Source organism: Glossina fuscipes, unplaced genomic scaffold (genome assembly GCF_014805625.2).
Source record: "Glossina fuscipes isolate IAEA_lab_2018 unplaced genomic scaffold, Yale_Gfus_2 0, whole genome shotgun sequence".
NCBI classification, from domain to species: domain Eukaryota; kingdom Metazoa; phylum Arthropoda; class Insecta; order Diptera; family Glossinidae; genus Glossina; species Glossina fuscipes.
The window spans coordinates 33,655,121-33,674,189 of NW_023998414.1; the positions used below are offsets into that span (position 1 = coordinate 33,655,121).

General features: G+C 36.6%; 1 protein-coding gene across 3 annotated transcripts; it reads right to left on the bottom strand.

Annotated features, from left to right (window-relative positions):
* Positions 1–674: 674 nt before the first annotated feature.
* On the bottom strand, positions 675–15,763 carry LOC119632814. 3 transcript variants are annotated; one of them, XM_038025939.1, is made up of 4 exons: positions 15,525–15,763; positions 8,941–12,020; positions 3,567–8,874; positions 675–3,508 (listed from the first exon to the last, which is right to left on the bottom strand). In XM_038025939.1, the coding sequence occupies exons 2-4, from the start codon at positions 11,936–11,938 to the stop codon at positions 889–891; spliced, it is 10,926 nt and encodes a 3,641-aa protein (XP_037881867.1). In that variant the 5' UTR covers positions 11,939–12,020; positions 15,525–15,763; the 3' UTR covers positions 675–888. The 3 variants fall into 3 exon arrangements, with proteins under 3 accessions (XP_037881867.1, XP_037881875.1, XP_037881859.1); XM_038025947.1 differs by lacking the exon at positions 15,525–15,763 and adding an exon at positions 14,746–15,112 and having other exon boundaries at positions 675–3,505; XM_038025931.1 differs by lacking the exon at positions 15,525–15,763 and adding an exon at positions 14,746–15,112.
* Positions 15,764–19,069: the final 3,306 nt, after the last annotated feature.

A 19,069-nucleotide genomic window follows, 5' to 3' on the forward strand; every position in this document is an offset into this window, starting at 1 on the left:
TTAATGATAATAATGATAATAATGATAATAATGATAATAATAATAATCATAATGCAAATAAAAATCACGGGCACCGTCGAAAGGTTTGTTTACGCTGAAAATTTGTGGCTTAATACATATTCATGTATATATGTCGAGGAGGGGATAGAAGATATACTTTTCTTACCTAAACATAGATAAATATTACATACATAATTATTGATAATGGCCAGTGGTAATATTGATGACGATTAATTAATTACATTCTAAACTTAAGATGCGTATTGTACTTCCAGCCGGAAGTATATTAGTAACAAACCACGTACTACAGAGATGATCGACTGTTCATTTTATTTTATCTAATTTACTCGCACGAGATATTTCCTTTTAATAATTATGATATAGTGTTTGAGTAAGTGGTTGTCTTCTAGAATTCTAATAATCCTATTTCTTTCCTCTCCAAATAATTTACAATTATAGTTTACAATGCATAAAAATATTTTTCAAATAGCTTCATATTTCATTTAGCTCTTTACGACTTTCGTATTAATAATAAATTTCTAATAAATTTCTGTACATATATAATTTATATATGTGTATATATATATATATATATATATATATATATGTGTGTGTGTGTGTGAATGTATTGATGTATGGGTGTAAGGGTGTATGTGTATGTATGTATGTGTATGTGTGTATGTTGGTGTGAATGTGTGTGTGTGTGTGTGTGTGTGTGTGTAAGAACGGTCTAAGTCTAAAACTATCCCTACAATTTAAACTAAACTTATGGGGTGGAATCTAAAACTAACTTAACGAGTATATCAATTGCTACTGCCTCATAATTTGTAATACGCCATCTGCTATATTTAATTTATAGGCATTTCGATCAACACCTAATCGGTTCCCCTAATTGCGTCGTTTGGTTACATTTTTTTTCACGCCACAATTTGAGTCCACTTTCTTATTATTTCCTTTGGCTATCGCTAATAATGTAACCAGCTTTTTATGGGAATCACCCACAATCCAACCGTGTTTCTGATATTGCTCGGCGCCGCAATCATAATTATCGGTCGCCGCTGAGCCCGAAGCGTTTACTGAGACATGACTTTTATTATTGCTATTAATGCGACCGAAATCTTCATCACTCGATGATGACCAATAGTATAGCTTTTCGGTAGCAATCCTTTTACGGCGTGGCGATGACTGGTTGGTCTGTGATTTGCGTTTGGCTTTTGTATGTTGTTGTTGTTGTTGTTGTTGTTGTTGTTGTTTATTTTGTACTAGATTTGAATTATTGTAATTGGTATTATTGTTATTGCTGCCACGTTTTCTGGATGTTTGCTCATTGCCGGTAGACGTGACTATAGCTGCCGACGCCGAAGCCATTGCCTTTCGTACCGGTTTTCTTATAGCTCTAGCTCGTGTTTTATTATTTTTTTTCAATTCCGAGATAAGGAAATCTTCATCATCATCATCGTCATCATCTACCATATCTTTATCATCATCTTCGGCTTCTTCGTCATCATTATCGCCTTCACATTGAACCAACTTCGATGATTTGGCTTTATAGGAGGAATTACGTCTACTGTTAGTAGGTTTTGCTTTGGTAGCGTTAGTTAGTGCCAGCGATTTACTTCTCGTCTTAGCTCTACTACTGTTACGATGGTTCTTAGTGATCTCAGCTACAGTTGAAACAACTTCTGCATTCATTTTCGTATGCTTATTAGCTTTGTTGGAGTTAGATGCCCTTACACCTGAGGTATTTTTTAAAACTTTGGCGGTCGTACTTACAAGCAGCTCATCTCTGCCACCACTGCCGCCACGTTTGCCAGAATTATTTGCTGCTGATGACTTTCTTCTACCAGTTTGTATTATTTTGGTGTTAACGAGATCCTCACGTTCGGTCGCAATACTCAGGGTACGCGTAATACGTCGCCTATTATCTCTGGTACTAGAAGTAACATCTGTGCCATCCTTTTCTTTGGCCACCTCACTGTTGTTTGATGACAAATTAATACTGGTTTTTCTTTTGCGACGTTTCTCTTGTTGCTCCTTTTCTTCAATCAAAGCGATAATGTCCTTAGTGGACAAAAACTCCTCATATTCATCAGAACTCCACATTTCCACTAATTTCTTGGGACGGTTTGTAGCACAACGCCGCTTAGACTTACGCTGACCTTCATCGATGAGTTTCTTTATTTCATCAGGACTCATGCCTAACTCAGTTTGTAACTTTGAAATATCCTTACGAGCTTTACGACCTGTACTATTATTACTGTTATTAGCCCTGCTACGAGTTTCTCGACCTTTTTTAACATTTATTGCCGGCGTAGTGGTAGTAGAGCTTACTACGGCAGGCGGTGAGGCGGCATGTACCGTAAGACCTTTTGATGGCATACAAGATTCTTGCTGGCGTTTATTAAGCAAATGATCAGTAGCACTACTAACACGTGCGGTTGAATTGTTGATTTCTTTACGTGAATTGTTCACAATCGAAATACCTGCGGAAGTAACTAACGGAGCAACAATCCCACATGCCACAGCTGTCGCCGTACGATCATTAGCATTCACTTCTACTCTAGAATTACCTCTCAATTCATCAAATAGTTGATTAAGGTCTGCCTTTGGTATGGGTGTCTGATCTTTTTGCACGCCGACGCTTTTCACCTTAACGGCTGTAAGAGCATTCTTTACTGTCGTCTTTGTAGTAGCATTCTTGAAAATACGACCCATAATCAAGGATTTATTTTCAAAAGTTTTAGCTGTGGCACGGCTTGATTCGGTACTTGAATCTGTTGAGTCATTTTTAATATTTTTTTCGTTACCCTCGCGTAAGCTACCCTCGTCATCGCAACTTAACGAACCGAAATCGTAATCGTCACGATCAGAAAAGCTGGCCGTAGAAACACTATTGTCATCGTTCAACAAATTTACAGCAGGTGTTTTTGGTTTCTGGAAAGTGATCGTTTCCTTCTCTTCTAGACCGATATTCTTAAACGGACGATCTGGTATTATTATTTTATTGTTAATGGTAGGTTTTTGATGTTCCTCCACAGCCGCTTTTATAATTGATGAATGCATAATAGTTTTGGATGATGTGGAGCTACGTGTCTCATTATTTTTGGCGCGTTCGTTTCTCCCGCCTAATTGCGGCATGCAATTCTTTTGATTATCTACCACAGAGAGTGTGACATATTCCGGTGTATTCATATGGATATTATCCGACATAGCTGCATGTGCTGCTGCATCCATAAGTGGTGCAGACAAAAGCTCTGGTGGTGGCGTACTATTCTGAATAGGCGAATACTGATGCGAGCTTGGGGGTTTCTCTTCCGTACCTAAAGCAATTTCAGCCAATTCTGTTAGTTTACATATGGTACGTGATTTCGATTCATGTTGTTGCAAAGCCAAATCAATATTAACATTTTCATAGCCCTTCATAGCTGCCTTGGTTTTGAAACGGGATGTTGTGTTAGTAACTGCCGATAATTGGGAAACGGCTGAATATGTGGGCGATCGCGTGCTTCTAGGTAAACATATCATATAATGATTTATTAAATCGAAATCGAAATTGTGGAACTTACCTTTCTTGATTTTGCTTGTTGTAAGAGTTCCCCGTGCCTACTGCTGTTATTAGTTGCGGATCTCTAAAAACATTGGAGGGCTCTGTCGCCATTTGAATTATTGGTTGAACACTATTATGCAACGCTGGTGGTAAAGGTCTTCGTGTAGCACCCTCTGTTACCGTACCAATTGGTGCCGGGTCCCTGGGTCCAACATTACTAGCAGGTAAAGTCGAAGTCTTCTCTTGTTTATAGGTATATGTATAATTTGTGTCAAGATTATTTCCAGCATCGGCTGTTATGCGAGGTGTTTCTGCTCCTTTCAATATATTGCAACATTCAAAAAATAGGCGTTCATCTGGATTGAGATTCAAACGAGAATTCGCAGAGACATTTGTTTCATTAAGAGGAGGTGATTCCTTGCTAGTAATGCTAGGTTTCTGTCTAGGCTCAGCTATCACTACTTCTTCCGAATGCGTATTTTCTCTTATGGCACTTGAAGTTTCTGAATTAATAGGCAGCTGCTTGAATGATAAATGCCTAATGGGCGTTGATTGTAATATCACGGATGTCGGATCGTGTTGTAAAGATGGCAATTGTGACGGTGACGAAGGCCTCGATTCTAACGACAATTGCCTGGGCGGTTCAGATATTGTCGCCCTTCTCGTTAATCTTCTGGCATATGGCCCCAATGAATTATGTTGACTTTGTTCAACTGGCACAACGGATGGCGATGAAATTGCCATTGTCTTTGATAGAAGATACTCTTGCTCGGAAACCTTGGAAACATGCGCCAACGTCATATTATGTTTGGCCAGTGAATTCGCGCTATAAAATGTTTTCTTACATAAGACGCATTCAATCTTTTCGCTTGACAAATCACGACTTGTTGCACGCTTTTTAGGTTTACGTGTTAACAATATGCTGCGACGGCGGCGTCTACGCCTACCCCGACCTCTGCCTAAATCTTGCGAATAGCTAGTATACACACTCATTTCGTCATCCAAATCCATATCCATGGCTTCGGTGTTGGTATTCTCATCACATATTGAACCGAAATTAGAGCGATCGTCATTAAAGTTCGGTGCACTGCGCACACTCATCGATGTTGGCGGCCTAGAGAATTTACTATTCGAATCGTCAGGCATCTCATTCACCAATTCAAAGCCGTCATCCTTAAATGCAAACTCTTCATTTTCCGTTGACATTATCTTCTCATTCACATTTTTTGCAATTTCGGTTAAATAATTATCCTCATCTACATCGCCAATTTCATCCAATGTGGTCCCATTCTTTTTGGGAGATGTTGACTTTTTCGCTGGCGTCCCATCCTCTTTATGTATGTTTTTGTTGAGTCGAGGGTCCCGACTTGAAACTGCAGATTTATTTGTATCACTAGGCGCTGTTTTACTGGCTTGCGAATTATTATTTTGATTAACCGCTTCCAATGTCATAGAAAGAATACTTGGTCTGAGGATAACTGATGATTTAGCTGATGTTGAGCTCTGTTCTACAGCGGAGTTGTTAACCGTTTTCATATCGCTACCTACATTTTTGAAGACGTTCACATTCTTAGCCTCAAACTCGTTAAGTTGACGCTCAATGTCAATGGAAAATGATTCCAAAGATGATTTTAATTTACTTATATTTTCGTTATCCAATACTTTTCCCCGTCTTCGATATTGGCGACGTTTATTGTTTGGCTTCTTGGTATCTATTGTCTCCTTTTCGGTCGCTTTCTCAATCTGTGTTTGCTGCTGACCATTGACGCCGTTACCATCCACTTTATCCTGTTCTGTTATTGGAATTGTTTCACTTACCGCTAAAGCTGGTATAACTTCGTGTATCGGCGGTTGACGCTGATTTTTATTATTGCGTTTATTTGCGCCACTATTACTGCTACTCTCAATGCTTTCCACAGTAGTGGTCGAGCCCGTCCCCGAAGCTACAATCCTTTTCGTGCTAGACATCAAAAGCATTCCCGTTAGTAAAAGGTCTTCGCTTTTCTCGTAAGCCAGATTCTCCAATTTCTTCAAATTGTCGCGGCGGGCTTTGTCAATTTTGAAACTTTCTAACAACTGATCGGCTACAATTGCGGCTAATTCATTTTTACGACGCCTCCTTTGTTTCTTTTTGCTTGCATCTGGTGCCGTACACTCCGTCACTGTAGTTGCTGTTACAGATGTCGCAGTTGCTAAATCCGATTGCGCGGAGCTATGAAAACCCGATGACGTATTATTAATGTTGCTGTTTACCTGCTCCAATTCTAGTGTATTAGTAGTTGTTGTATTTGTATTGTTAGCTACACTCTCAGTTTCCGCGTTGGATGATAACGAAGAAATAAGAACCTTATCCGATTTTTCTGACGTCGTGATGTCTTTTACTGCCTGCACTTTATTGTCAATTACGATTTGATTTTTTGTCAATTCATTATTCTGAGTCTTATCTTGATTTAACGTAATCGAATTAGTATAGACATCGGGTTCTTTCGCTCTCGAGCTATCAGCCAAAGGTATCTGATCTTTGTTATTAAGCTTTTTCGTCTCCACATCGGTTTTCATTAATGTTTTTTCGCTGCTTATTTCATCTATTATCCTAGATATGTTACTTTTAACGGCAATAGGATCGTTGCGGGCAATCTCTTCTTTATGAGTTTCAATTATCATTTGCGCATTGACTTCAATTACGGCATTATTTTTAAGTACATTATCTGTTATTTGTTGTTGAACGGGTATAATAGCATTTGGCAGTAAATTTTGTTTCGAGAGAGCGGCCGGTCGGTAATCCAATGTTTTCGAACGCATATTACGTTTAGCGGGAGTAAAACTCTTGAGTTCAATGCAGGGTAATGGGTTGGCAGGCACGACATCGTCTGTAGTTTTCGAGCATAATTGATTTTGAGATTTCTCAGCATCCTCGCTATCCTTCAAACTCGCCTTCACCGCGTTTATTACAGAGTTGATCGCGTCATCGATGTGATTAATTACTTCTTCATCCATTTTTAAAACGCCTTTATTTTTACCGCAAGTATCTTTCGATTTGGATGTTTCTTTACTTTTGGTAGATGCTGATTGAGCGTTGCTAATTGCGTCATTATTTTGTGTAGTACCAGACAACGCGACAGCAGTAAATGCGAAATTGGAAGTTTTATTATTACGTTTTTTTGATGATGGTTTAGTGACGCATGTTGAAGTGGTCGTGGCATTGTTAATGCTGGTGGTGGGAGCGGTATTAATGCAGCTTTGGTTAACCATATTGGTAAGCGTTAAGTCATTATTCATTGGTCCAGCAGTTGGATTTCTAACTTGTGGAATTCTAAGTAAATCCAAGTTCGAGTAAAACTGCTTGTTAAGTAGTAATTCGGATGTTAAAGATGGCAACGCTGTGACGGGAACATCAGCGGATTGTAGTCCAGGAGTTGCTGGACCTGGTAGTGGCGGTGGTAGCAGTAAGGGTGTAACCATATCTACTGGTTTTTGATGGCCTGCATTCGTTAATGTTACACTAGGATTTTTCTCCGGTCGTGGCTTTTTTGATAGGTCCAAAGGTTCCATATCTTCGAATATTGCAAAATTGCGGGCTTCAAATCCACCACAAATTGTTTGGCGTCGAGCTGGTATACCGCCTACAGCACGTTGACTACCGGAATACGATAAATCCTGGGAAGCATCATTTTGTTTACGTAAGCCTTTAGAAGCATTCGATAAATTAAGGGGTTCAGCGTTAAAAGCAGGCACTGTATAAGGTAAAGCTGCTGGGCCCTGAAGGTGAGCCGGTACAGCGCTGACCATAGATAAAGTTGGGGCAACCAAGCTTATGCCCGCTACCGCGGCAGCTGTAGTATTGGAAAGCCCGGCATCAGGCGAAATTTGCGTCACATTTTCCACAGGCAACGCTACAGGTACGGGCATCGGTAAAGGCAGAGGCAGTAAATGAGGAGCAGCAGCACGTAAATTATCCACCGGTATATAAAGTGGCACCTTAGGCATCATATTTAAAGCACAAACTGGCATAACTTTAGGTAATGTTGGGGGCGCTAAAACTGGTGTATTGATATTAGCTAACTTGACGTCAGTCGTTATTTGCTTTGCAGCTGCAACATTTTGCATAAACATTGACGTTGAATGTTTATGCTTTAAAGCAGCGGAATCCTTAATAGAATTCGATGTAATAGTAACTTTGGCTTTGGTTGCCATAGCACTGATAATGGGAGTCGTTTCTTTTTCAGGTAATACTTTGAGCTCACCACTTGTACTTACTGAGCTCGGTGCTTTAATAATACGCCTTGAGATAGTCTTACGTTTGGGAGTCTTTTTTGGCGACAATATACAATTACTATCGGTTTCTTGAACTTTGGAATGCTCTATGATTGGTGTAACTATTGTCTGTAATGGTGGTGTTTTCGGCTTTTCTGGAGTCACTATAATTTCAATATCCACAGTCCTTTCAGTAATTTTCGTTGGCGTCGTGATTTTCTGTTCTGTTTTAAGTTTTTCTTCCAGCTTTCCTGTCAACATTGCTATACAATCGCTGATGCGTTTGCTTCGTTTAACATTTTTATTGGTTTGCCCAATTTTTTCCTGTTCAATAAATGACGTTGCAAGGGTATTAGTGCCACTGTTCCTATTCGCATTACTTTCAGAAATGTTTAAAGATGCTTGAGAGCTTTTATCACTGACGTTATTTTCATTTTTCGAGATTTGTTCTGAATAAACAACACTGTCTAACTGCATCCCTAATTGCTTTATGAATTTTTTTGGGGTCTGTAATAACTTCTCAGCATCTTCCGACGCCGGCGTCTTGTTCGATTCACCATCCGTATTTAGCATTAAGGAAGACGAGGAAGACTTTTTAGGAGTTAAACGTTTCTCAATTATAAAATTCGTTCTCGCAGGTTCACCATTCTTGCTTCCGGACAAGTCCGATTCATTCTCAATTTTAGTTTTTCTAGGACTATCCACAACGTCTATAGCATCTTCTATGATGCTCTCGCTTGCTTGCTGCTTAAACGATTTTATATCTTTTTTTCTAAAGGTCTTATTCGTCTCTATCTTAAGGCCTTTCGTTTTTCTTCCACGGACTACGGTTACTGGGGTCGTTCGCGGTAGCCGCTTCTTTTTGTGCAGTTGACTTTTACTTTTAGACAAAATTTTCGCGGCCTGAGACATTTGTCGCATGCGCGTCTTTCGTAGACTTCGGTAAATTTTATGCTTAACTCTAAGCCGGGGCTTCATGTTCGGTGGCTTTTTTGATTTATTCAGTAATGGAAAAATCTTTTTGCAAATTCGTTTAGGTGGTAAATTCTCCAACATTTTCTTAATCGATTCAGCTGGAAAAAGAATGTAAAAGTAATTAATTAAAACCTATAATCATATAAAATGCAAGCGAAATTTACCATCACTGGGCCTTGGTCGAGGCGGTGTTTTTGTTTTTGCAAAATTCGGACTGGTGGTCTCCTCACTTTCAACGCCTACTGCTGGTGGCGTTTTAGCCGGTTTCGGTTTGTTTTTTCGTAATTCAAGTATATTATGTTTGTTGCACGGTCTTCGCTTCTTAGAACCACAATAATACCGATATTTTCTTTTCTTAGCCATTGACCAAATATAATCGCCCGAGCAGTCGAGCATATGACGATATAAATCCGAAGTGCCATTGCATTTGCGACCACACTTCGAGCAACTGTTGCCATTAATTGTAGATGAAGACAGCGATCTGGAATTCGTCTGGGTCTTCATATGTTTGCTCGCTGATGCAGAAGAACTGCACGATTGAATGCTGTGCGCGGGCGATACAATTGTATTGTTCACCATATCTGGCGTCGTGGCGGTTGTGGTTTTAGTATCTGTATCGCAATCCTCGATACAACTATGCTTAGCGCTGGGCGAATTAGTAGCGCAACTATTTAATATAGATTGCAAGCTGTCTGAAGACTCATCGTTATTTGTAATCTCTCTAGTCAGAATTTCGTTTTTACGCCAAAATAAGCGTCGAGCCGCACCACTATATGCTAAACTAATGTGTTCGTTACCATAACGGCTAAGTGCTTTCTTCGGTATAAAAAGGTGACGTAGTAAATTCCCAGCCAATAATTCTCGGCCTACTACTTCGTAATGAGTGGAAAGTATGTGAGAATGACGAAACATTTTATGCTCCTCAAGTGATTTAATTTTTTCAAATTTTGCACCGCAACACATGCAAAGATAGCAGCGCGGCCGCGCCCATTCTCCACTCAATACTAATTTTTGTCTTTTTATATCACTGTTATGTTTAGGTATTAAATTTAACATTGACAAGAAACTCTCGTCCGCAAACGTTTGATTCATAATGTTCTCGGTGCAGTCTTCTTCATCAATAGAGGAGCGTGTGGGGCCGATACCGAATTCATCATTTTCAACTTTGATGATGGCTTGCTCACTTTGCTCCAATATAATGTGCGGTAATAAGCGCATGTCCAAAATAAAGTTTAATTGATCGTTAAGACGTTGCTTTTCCTCACGGCAAGGATCGTTGAACACTTCTGACAATTGATTAAATTCGCCCTTATCTGGATGTGAATTTTCCAGCTGCAGATGGTGCAATTGCTGTTGATGATGATGCTGATGTTCATGTTTTTGTCGCATTGTCAGTTGGGTCCACATATCAAGCTTCGAAAGATCACGTAAACCGAACATTGGATGCTTCATTTTTTTAACAATTTTTCCACCTTCGTTAACTAATTTAAATTTTTTAACACTATCCCATTTCCATTTCCACGAATTTTTTGTATGGGGTCGACGTATCTTAGCGGAGGTTGCATCACCACCATATTGTTTGGCCGTCAAAAGTGTAGGGAACGCCGTGACGGCTGCGAGGCTAGTTGCAGCATGAATTTCACTATCCATCGTTGTTAGAACAATAGGACTTTTGACTAGCGTGCTGCGTATTTGCGGTTGCGGTGCATGTCGAATTAAAACCGTATCCATGTTAGGCAGTGCAGTGCCCATAATTTTACCATCAATATGGAACAAAAGATTGTTTCGTACGTTCGACACAACTTCTTTGTAAAAGTTATCATCGAAAACGCAAGACAAAATATCATTACGAGTGGGTACACGAAAAATTACGTCTGTTGTTGTGTCACCAACAAAGCTATTTGTCTGGTGTTTGATAGCCTTGCCTCGTAGCTTAGGTGAGCAGGTGGCCGGGGCCGGCGTCGGCGGGGAAGTAAAATTCGTAGTTGGATTTTGTTCGGACTTAAGTAGGGCTTCCGGTAGTAAATTTTCTCTACGTAAACGCACGCCTTTGCGATTATTTGGCAATCGGTTCTGCGTTAACCCCAAACGTGAAAGTATTGGTTCTTCTGCACCAATAACTGTTATGTCAGTACTTATGGCAGTGCTGCACTGAGGTCCGACATTCATAGTAGGCACAACGAAATTACTACTAGATGTCGATCTGGTTTGTGATCGCTGTTGTCGTTTAACTGACAATCTACTGCGTTCACTAATTGCCTGCTTATCAGAAGCTATTAAATCTGAATCGTTATCCTTCGATTTGGAATTCTCATCAAATGCAAACGACAAGCTTTTGTGCACTATTTGCATGTGCTTCGATAATTTTCCAATATTTGGAAAACGCAGGACACATGTTTTGCAGCCAAAGTATCTATCGGCATGACAATCAGCCAGATGTATAAATAAAGCGTTCAGATCGTAGGCGTTCGCCGCAGGCAATTGAATTTGTTGCCCCTTAGCCTTTTGACAATACGTACAACCGGGAAAACTTTGTTGCCCAATGTTCGATTTACGTTTTCTCGAACCGCTAGTCTGTTGCACCAAAGCATTACGAACACTGCAACGTCGATCTGGTTGCTGGCAATGAAATTTGTCTACATGCTTCAATTGCATTTTATGAGATGAAAATTTCTTATCACAGTACAGACACAAAATCTTTATCATCGCAGTTGTCGGCTTTGATAAACTAACATCCTGTATCTTATCCTCATCATCCTCTTCGTCTTCAACTTCCTCCACCTCATCGTTGCCTTGATCGTTCGTTTCCTTTAAATCAATTATATCTGCTTCCGTTTTATTCAAATTAAGTTTTTGTATAATATCTGTTATACGGTCTAAGGGCAATCGACATACGAGCGCTCCACCCTTCACTATTGCTGATGCCAATGGTAATCCGTCGTCTCCATCATCATCGTTTGGATTTATAGGGTCAAATGTCCCTTCTATATCCTTCAGTTCCAAGTTTTTCTCGTCGCCTGCATTATCTTCGTTGTCTTTTTGTTGTAGTGCACGTTTTATTGAAGCGGCTGCTGATGTAGATTTGCACAATTTTCTTCTACTAAATTTGTCTTCTGATAATTTAAAGCCATCCGCATTGCTTCGCAATCCAAAACGTGACATGTTTCAAGTATTGTGCGCTTGCGTTAATTTTCTAATTTAGTTATTCCAATTTCAGATCTTACTACCATCAAAAACTCAATGCCTAAAAGTAATAAAAAATTATACGAAGATGTAAACTAGTGTCGCAAAAGTAAGCTTTCATATAGGAGCATGGATAAATGTGAATGTCAGGACTAAAGGATATGCTAAAGAGTTGCCTAAAAGGAATTATAAGTGACAAGCGGATACCAAAGCTTCTTTACAAAAATCTAATCAACATTTGAACATTAGTCCAAACTCAGTCTTTCAATTATTATTTGGGAAAAATTTCAAATGAACCGCGGCACACTTCGTCACGATACAATTTTAAGTGCTTCACTTCGCTTGATATCCATTTGTCCTTTAATAGTCAGTTGAAAGCCCATCATCCAGATAACTTCTCCGCTTCTATGCTTTACATCTGATGACGTTTTGAATTAACTTCCCTTAATTGCTAACAAAGGCATAAACCAAAGAGATTTTCCATGTCGGAATGGTCCGCCATATCTTCCCTGCATTGTAGACATTCTCATGTCACATTCACTTCATAAATATGACTTCGTTGATCTGTTTAATTTAACGCACTAAGCCAGAGTGTCATGACGCGAACTTACCAGCCCAAATTATCCTAATCTAACCTATATAGATATATTTCAAAAAAAATTATGTAAACGTTACGTATATGTGTACAGTTCGAATGTGTTGTCCTCACATAGTCTTACATATGTAAAAGAAAATTACGGCTACCTATATCCTTAAAATTAGAATTAAAGGAGTTTTCCAACCAATGAAGCCACGCAACAATAGAACATGGATTTATTTTTCCAAGTCGTATATAAACGCAATCACATGTATACGTATGGAGTAAAAATTTTAATTTCTGACACGAATTAGCTAAGATGGAAAGATAAAAAAATTTCCAACAAATATTCTTTGTGGAATTGCACTGATCGAATACAAATGTGATGATCCGACAATAGTTCACAAGCTTAATAAATAATCGGAGGAAAAAAAAAAAAAACTAATAATTTCAATAATCTTGTATCGCTACTTACGGCCCTATCTGAATGATTTGGAATTTCAAGCGTTTTCGTGCACTCTTATATTTAGTTTTGGCGGTGAGGGGGAGGGGTGGGGATTAGCAAAAACCAATACATAAGAGGAAGCAGAATCTTGGACTGCGATATTTCGTAGTGCTTTTTTTTAACAGAGTATTTTCTGTTACAGGTTGTTTATTATCTTGATGGTGGATGATATTCAAGATTCTCTTCAATGAATACAACTTTTTTATACGCCAAAAATTTTATAAGAACCAGAAAATATGAACTCTATGCACTCATTAATTAGCAGAAATACTTCGAATATTATCCATTTGGTTTATTTTTTTTTTTTTTTTTGACGAAATATATGTATACATAGAGGATGTGACAATGATGTTTTCTGCGTCATACATCCTATGTTGATCACTCATGTGCGTAACCTTGCAGGGAAATGGTTAATTTCAAACAGAATTGAGATAAATCGAAATAATTTGAGGAGATTAGCCTTATCTATACAAACAAAGTTGACCTTTATTATAATACACTTAGCATGGAGAGAGAGAGATATTCACGTACTAATTCTGATAATTAAAGTACCTATATGTATGTACATATATGCATATTGATTGATTGAAGTGTAACTTTATTAAACCGGAATTAATTAAAGTGGTGCCACCAAACTTACACTCGCTCCATATAACGGAGCGAATGCAAATTTTAACAAAAATTAGCGAAGACGTCATTTAATTAGTGTGATTATAGTATCGACCACCAACCATCTATTGCGAACGAATAGTGAATTTTAGCAAATGATTGCAAACATATTGGCATAAAATGCGCTAAAATTTTATAACTTATTTAGTATTTGATTGCATTGCATTAGCGTCAATATTAGCATGCGCAAGCAACTTGAGATAGTTTTGTAGAAGCACTTTTTTAAACTTTCATTTCCGGTATAGCAATTTTTTTAATTTTTTTGTTTTGAATTAGACGCATATTTTCCAACTTAAAGAACTTATCGTTCTTAACTATATAATTCCGACCTATATAGTTTATTAAATAGTTGGTAAGTATGAACGATGTCTGCATTATGAGGACACCACTTAGAGCCTATTTGAAATCTCTTATATAAAACATTTTCCTGCCGGATATATACGTACGCATATATACATATATATACTGCGTAAATATATGGGTGGGTGGATCTGCAATGTTATAAAGAAATCGCACAGACGATTAGACTAGCAAAAGATTCTTATATTCTACTGTTTTGTTTTACATATTTCTCACCTTGTACCCCGCCCTCTTTTGCGGAGTTCATTACATTCGCGTGCATATTTATATTTTGTAGAATGATTCGATCATTTCTTTCTAAATCATTCTAAGCATAAACATTATGCAAAATGCAAGAGAAAGGAAAAGAAAAATATGGCAACAGAAAAGGCATAATTTCCAAGTTTTTGTTGTTTTTTTTTTTTTTAAAGCTAAGAAAACACGCACCGATTTACTCCTACCGAAAGTAATAGACACACATACAATCAAAAGTATGTTTTGTGTACACATTCACACATAAAAATAACTGAAGCAAAAGTACTGAAAAACTACCACACTCGAATTCATTGAACGTTTGCTTGTATATTGTAAACGCACTACAGCAGCAAAAGTGATAAAAAGAATGGGGAAAAAAAAAAAAACTAAAACAAAATGAAAAATTCGACAAGAAACCGAACAACTAACCAAATAACTCACCAAGTCACACAACCAACCAACCATCCACACAGCCAACCATCTAACCGACCAACCACTCACACCACAAGTGAGTTTAGCTGAAGTAAGCCGAGTCGAATGTAGCGAAGCACGCAGAGTAATAGTGGCACCAAATTATAAAATAGAAAAGCGTAGAGTGTCTGGATAATGTGCTTGGATTGCTTAGTACGCCGGAGGGCAAACTTTTTTCAACTTTCTCACATTCGGGGTAGGTAGTTAATTGTTTAATAAGCCGTAGCACACGACAGGCTAGAAAGAATTCATTATATTCAGCTTGAATATAAACAAAATAACACATGCAGATGCATTAATGGTAGCGTAAACGGCAGCATCATCCATTTTTTACCATCTTGTTATTGCACTTTTTTTTAAGTTTTTGTTTTTAACGATAAAGATTCCAAACAATGTCTTTTCAAGAATGGCATACGATTAATTGTAAAGAAAGCATTTGATTGGAAACCTTTAAAAATGAAAACACGACTAAACTTTAGTTGCACAAACGCAACGAGATCATTAACGCGGCAGCAGCGATATCAAGAAAACAATAATTTGCTTGCAATATCCATGTAATCACGGATTCACCTTATACAAAATAAAAAGCACATGAAGGAAGCTAATTTAGTGAATATGTATGTAAGTGAAATAGGGCGATTTTACGATGATTTCGGAACATTGAATTTTTTATGAAATTTGATATATGTTTAATATATATATATATATGTGTGAAAATCAGATTTACGACGAGCGTGGCAAATTTTTACCCATAACAGTCGCACACACGCACAAAGCATATAAAAGGATATGTGGGGAACTTCGATTACGACTACGGGGCGAAGGTGCTTTTTTTCCACTTTTTCTTGTGGATCTGCTGCGGCGAGACAAGTACGACCAACTGCGAATATTAAAGACAATTTTTCCGTTTAGTTTTCTGGGCAAACCGTTGCCCATACAATAAAATCAATTCATTACGTTTATTTAATGCACTCTAAATTAAATTTTTTTAATATTCAATTAAATTTATTCAGTTTTAAACAATTCAAAAAATCTATTTTTCCTTTTCATCTCTTTAAGAGAAAATATTTATGTACTCGATTGAACTTCGTCAAAATGTCGACTACTGTAATGCCTTGCCACATTGTTAGTACATTTCAGAGGTGTATTCTTATGGATCAATGAAATTAACTTGCTTGTCCGTGTATATATGACTCTGTACAGATTACCGTTTTTAAATTTTGAACAGAAGCCGGGTGGGATTGTAGATGCAGACGAATCAAAAGCGATATAATAAAGTCGCACAAAATTTTGCGTTACAAAAATATATATTTTTATCATCTTTTAGTTTAATATCACTTTCTCTGCAGCAAAGTTTCCATGTGTATTATTTGATCGTGCATTCGGATTATTATTAACTTATTCTTGATTGTAGATTATTAATTATAACAAGCACACCTAAAAATATACTAAATTCTAGACAGAATTTTCATAATCTAAGCTCGAACCAGTTTTACAACAAATTTTCTTGCTCCAGTTTTAAATGGACACATAATTGCTTGCGAGTTTCGCCTATATTCCCATAAATTAAAGTTGCAAGTAGTTAATATATTAAAAACCACACTTGCCTGTCTTACCATATTATTTTATAAGAAGGACCAAACAAATTTATGCATATGTAAACAATTAACATATGGTTATGTTAGCAATGGAGTGAAAAGCACCATAAAAGACTATAATAGCAAAATTACTGTAAAAATAAAAAAGCTTTTTGAAATTAATCAATGAAAAAAGGAATCTAAAAAAATGAGTTTAAGAGAAAACGAGGTGTAATGGTCCTTACTGATGGAGCAAAGAAAAAATGATAGCTTAAACATATGAATAAAAATATCTCGCTTGAATGTGTCAAATTTAAAAGCAATTTATTTAATTTTATAGATCATATTAGATTATTGTAAGCATTTTTTATGTTATAGAATATCAAATTATACTCTGAATTATTTTGAAAAAAAATTTTAAAAGGACGATAAAGGCTGTTTATTAATCAACAAGTTATTTTCTAAATCCAATATCTTTTTGTATCCTTACATGTAAGCAAGCTGTTTGCTTTGCTTAAAAATAAATACTACGCCTTTCTTTTTGAACTTACTTTTTAAATTCTTTTAGTTATTAATTAAATTCAAAAAACCTATTCGTCTTCACATTAATTTTTCTAGTATCATTTTTTATATCAAGATCTTACTTTAAGCTACTCAAATCATGTTAGTTATTTACATATATATAAATTTGTTTATCCTTTTTATTAAAGCTCGGCCTTTATTACGTTAACTACTTGCAGCTTTATTTTGCGGGAATACTATAGCGTTCAGTCTTAACAGTCTTAAATGGATGATGCGTTACCTTCTATTTCATTACTTTAATTATTAATAGTCTTTCAATGTATGTACTTAACTGTAATTCTTATGGTTGAAAAACAAACTTATATTTCATTGTGTGCAAGACTTAAAATCGCAAACGCAATAAATGTTTTGTGCGACTTTCAGATAGATAAACCATTTCTTCATTATGTGTAAAAGCTGCTGTGCTAAGCAAAGAGATAATGTTTTGATTGAAAAACATCTTAGTGGACCGTGGTAAAAAAGATGAGCCGGATCAATTACGTATCAGAAAGTTAACTTTCGTTTGCGGCCAAACCAATAGTTGATAAACGTTTGTGCCCAAACATTTAAAGCGTTGGTGTAGTTTTCGTCGCTATCATTCATATGGAAATGAAAGAGAATAAACAAATAGACAACCACTATATTAATGGACAAGTATTCTTTTTATTTTTAGTTGCACATCACTTCTACACTAAATACGTGCATATGTTTATTTCGATTATAAAATACGTTAATTAATGAAATAGAAGTAATAAACAATGTATACTGAAATTGTTATCGCTTTTAACAAAACCATTTTGAATGGTGATTTTACGCCCTGCACTTGTTTCATATGACTTTTCAAACAATAACAAATAAACTTTTTTTTGCATATCGTAAATTTGCAGTCTTCAAGTACTCCCCATGTATGTTTGAATAGGTAGGCATTTGGATTGAAAGCATGGGTACAAAATTTACGTAGATGCAATGTTTGTCGACAATATTGACACTTATATAACGCATCAGTTTTAGTGTTCGATGCATTCTATTTCAGAGTTTGGAAGAGTTTGTAACCTGCAGGCGAACCTGCTGTTTCAGAGCTCTTCTCATTAGTTTCAACGGTAGAAGGAATAAATTTAAGTTCCACCAAATCCATGTATATTTGTTACTCTTATATATTTTCACTGTCCACTTCATTTAAATCTTCTATTATTAGGGAACTTAATTCATGCTCAGACAATTGTTTTTGCAATTCTTTTCTCGTCTTCTATGTATTGTACAACGTCGTTTAAATACTTTTGGTATAAATATTTCAAATTAGTACTCGCACTCCTTAACTTGTTATAAAAAATAGTAAAAAACTTTAAATCCTCCAATGAGGCCAAACACACAAAGAAAACCTCTGCATCCAGTTCCAAAAGATTAGTCTAAGAAAAAAATTTTGATGCGTATATGCATACAAATTTAATATATTAGCTTTATTGTTAATATTTCCATTCATTCTATAATCGTTACATTTAAGTGATTCTCTAAGCTGACTTCCTCGCTGGTTTTGATTAATTCTACTTTGTAATCATACGATCTTACGTCGCCTTCATTTAGGCAGAAACGACATATTTGCTGTAAATCTTTTCTTCTTTTTTTTTGTTTGTATTTAATATGGATTGGACCTTTTAACTTAAATTTAGATCCATAATCCAGTAACTATATAGAAATCTATTGCTGATATTCATAATTTCACGTGATGATGATGCTAATGATGCTTTTTTACTAAATTTTTTGATTTTTTGCTTTCTAGGTTATGTTTAACTCATTGGTGATGAAATTGTTTACGTTAAATTGAGTAACGTGCTGTTAACTTAAATTTATATCCATGATCTAGTAACTTTATAGAAACCCATTGATGATATTCAAAATTTCACGTGATGATGAAATATTGATGCTTTTTTACTAAGATTTTTTCAATTTTTTGCTTTCTAGGTTATGTTTGACTCTTTTCTTTATTTCTTTATTTCAATTGAGTAACACGCTGAAGTTGGTTGTGTACAACCCAACGACAGCATGAAGACTGTGCTGTAAATCTTCCAAATTTAAATCCACAATTCTTATTAATAGTTTGTATATTTTTTCCCTTCTGTTTGTTAATTTTTTGTTTTGACTCAGCTGTTTGCAAATAA

Coding starts and splice junctions, on each gene's coding strand:
- LOC119632814 (XM_038025939.1), bottom strand. CDS start 11,938: ATGTCACGTTTTGGATTGCGAAGCAATGCGGATGGCTTTAAATTATCA. Junction 8,875..8,940: donor TCGACCAAGGCCCAGTGATG/GTAAATTTCGCT, acceptor TTCTTTTTCCAG/CTGAATCGATTAAGAAAATG. Junction 3,509..3,566: donor AACAAGCAAAATCAAGAAAG/GTAAGTTCCACA, acceptor ATGTTTACCTAG/AAGCACGCGATCGCCCACAT.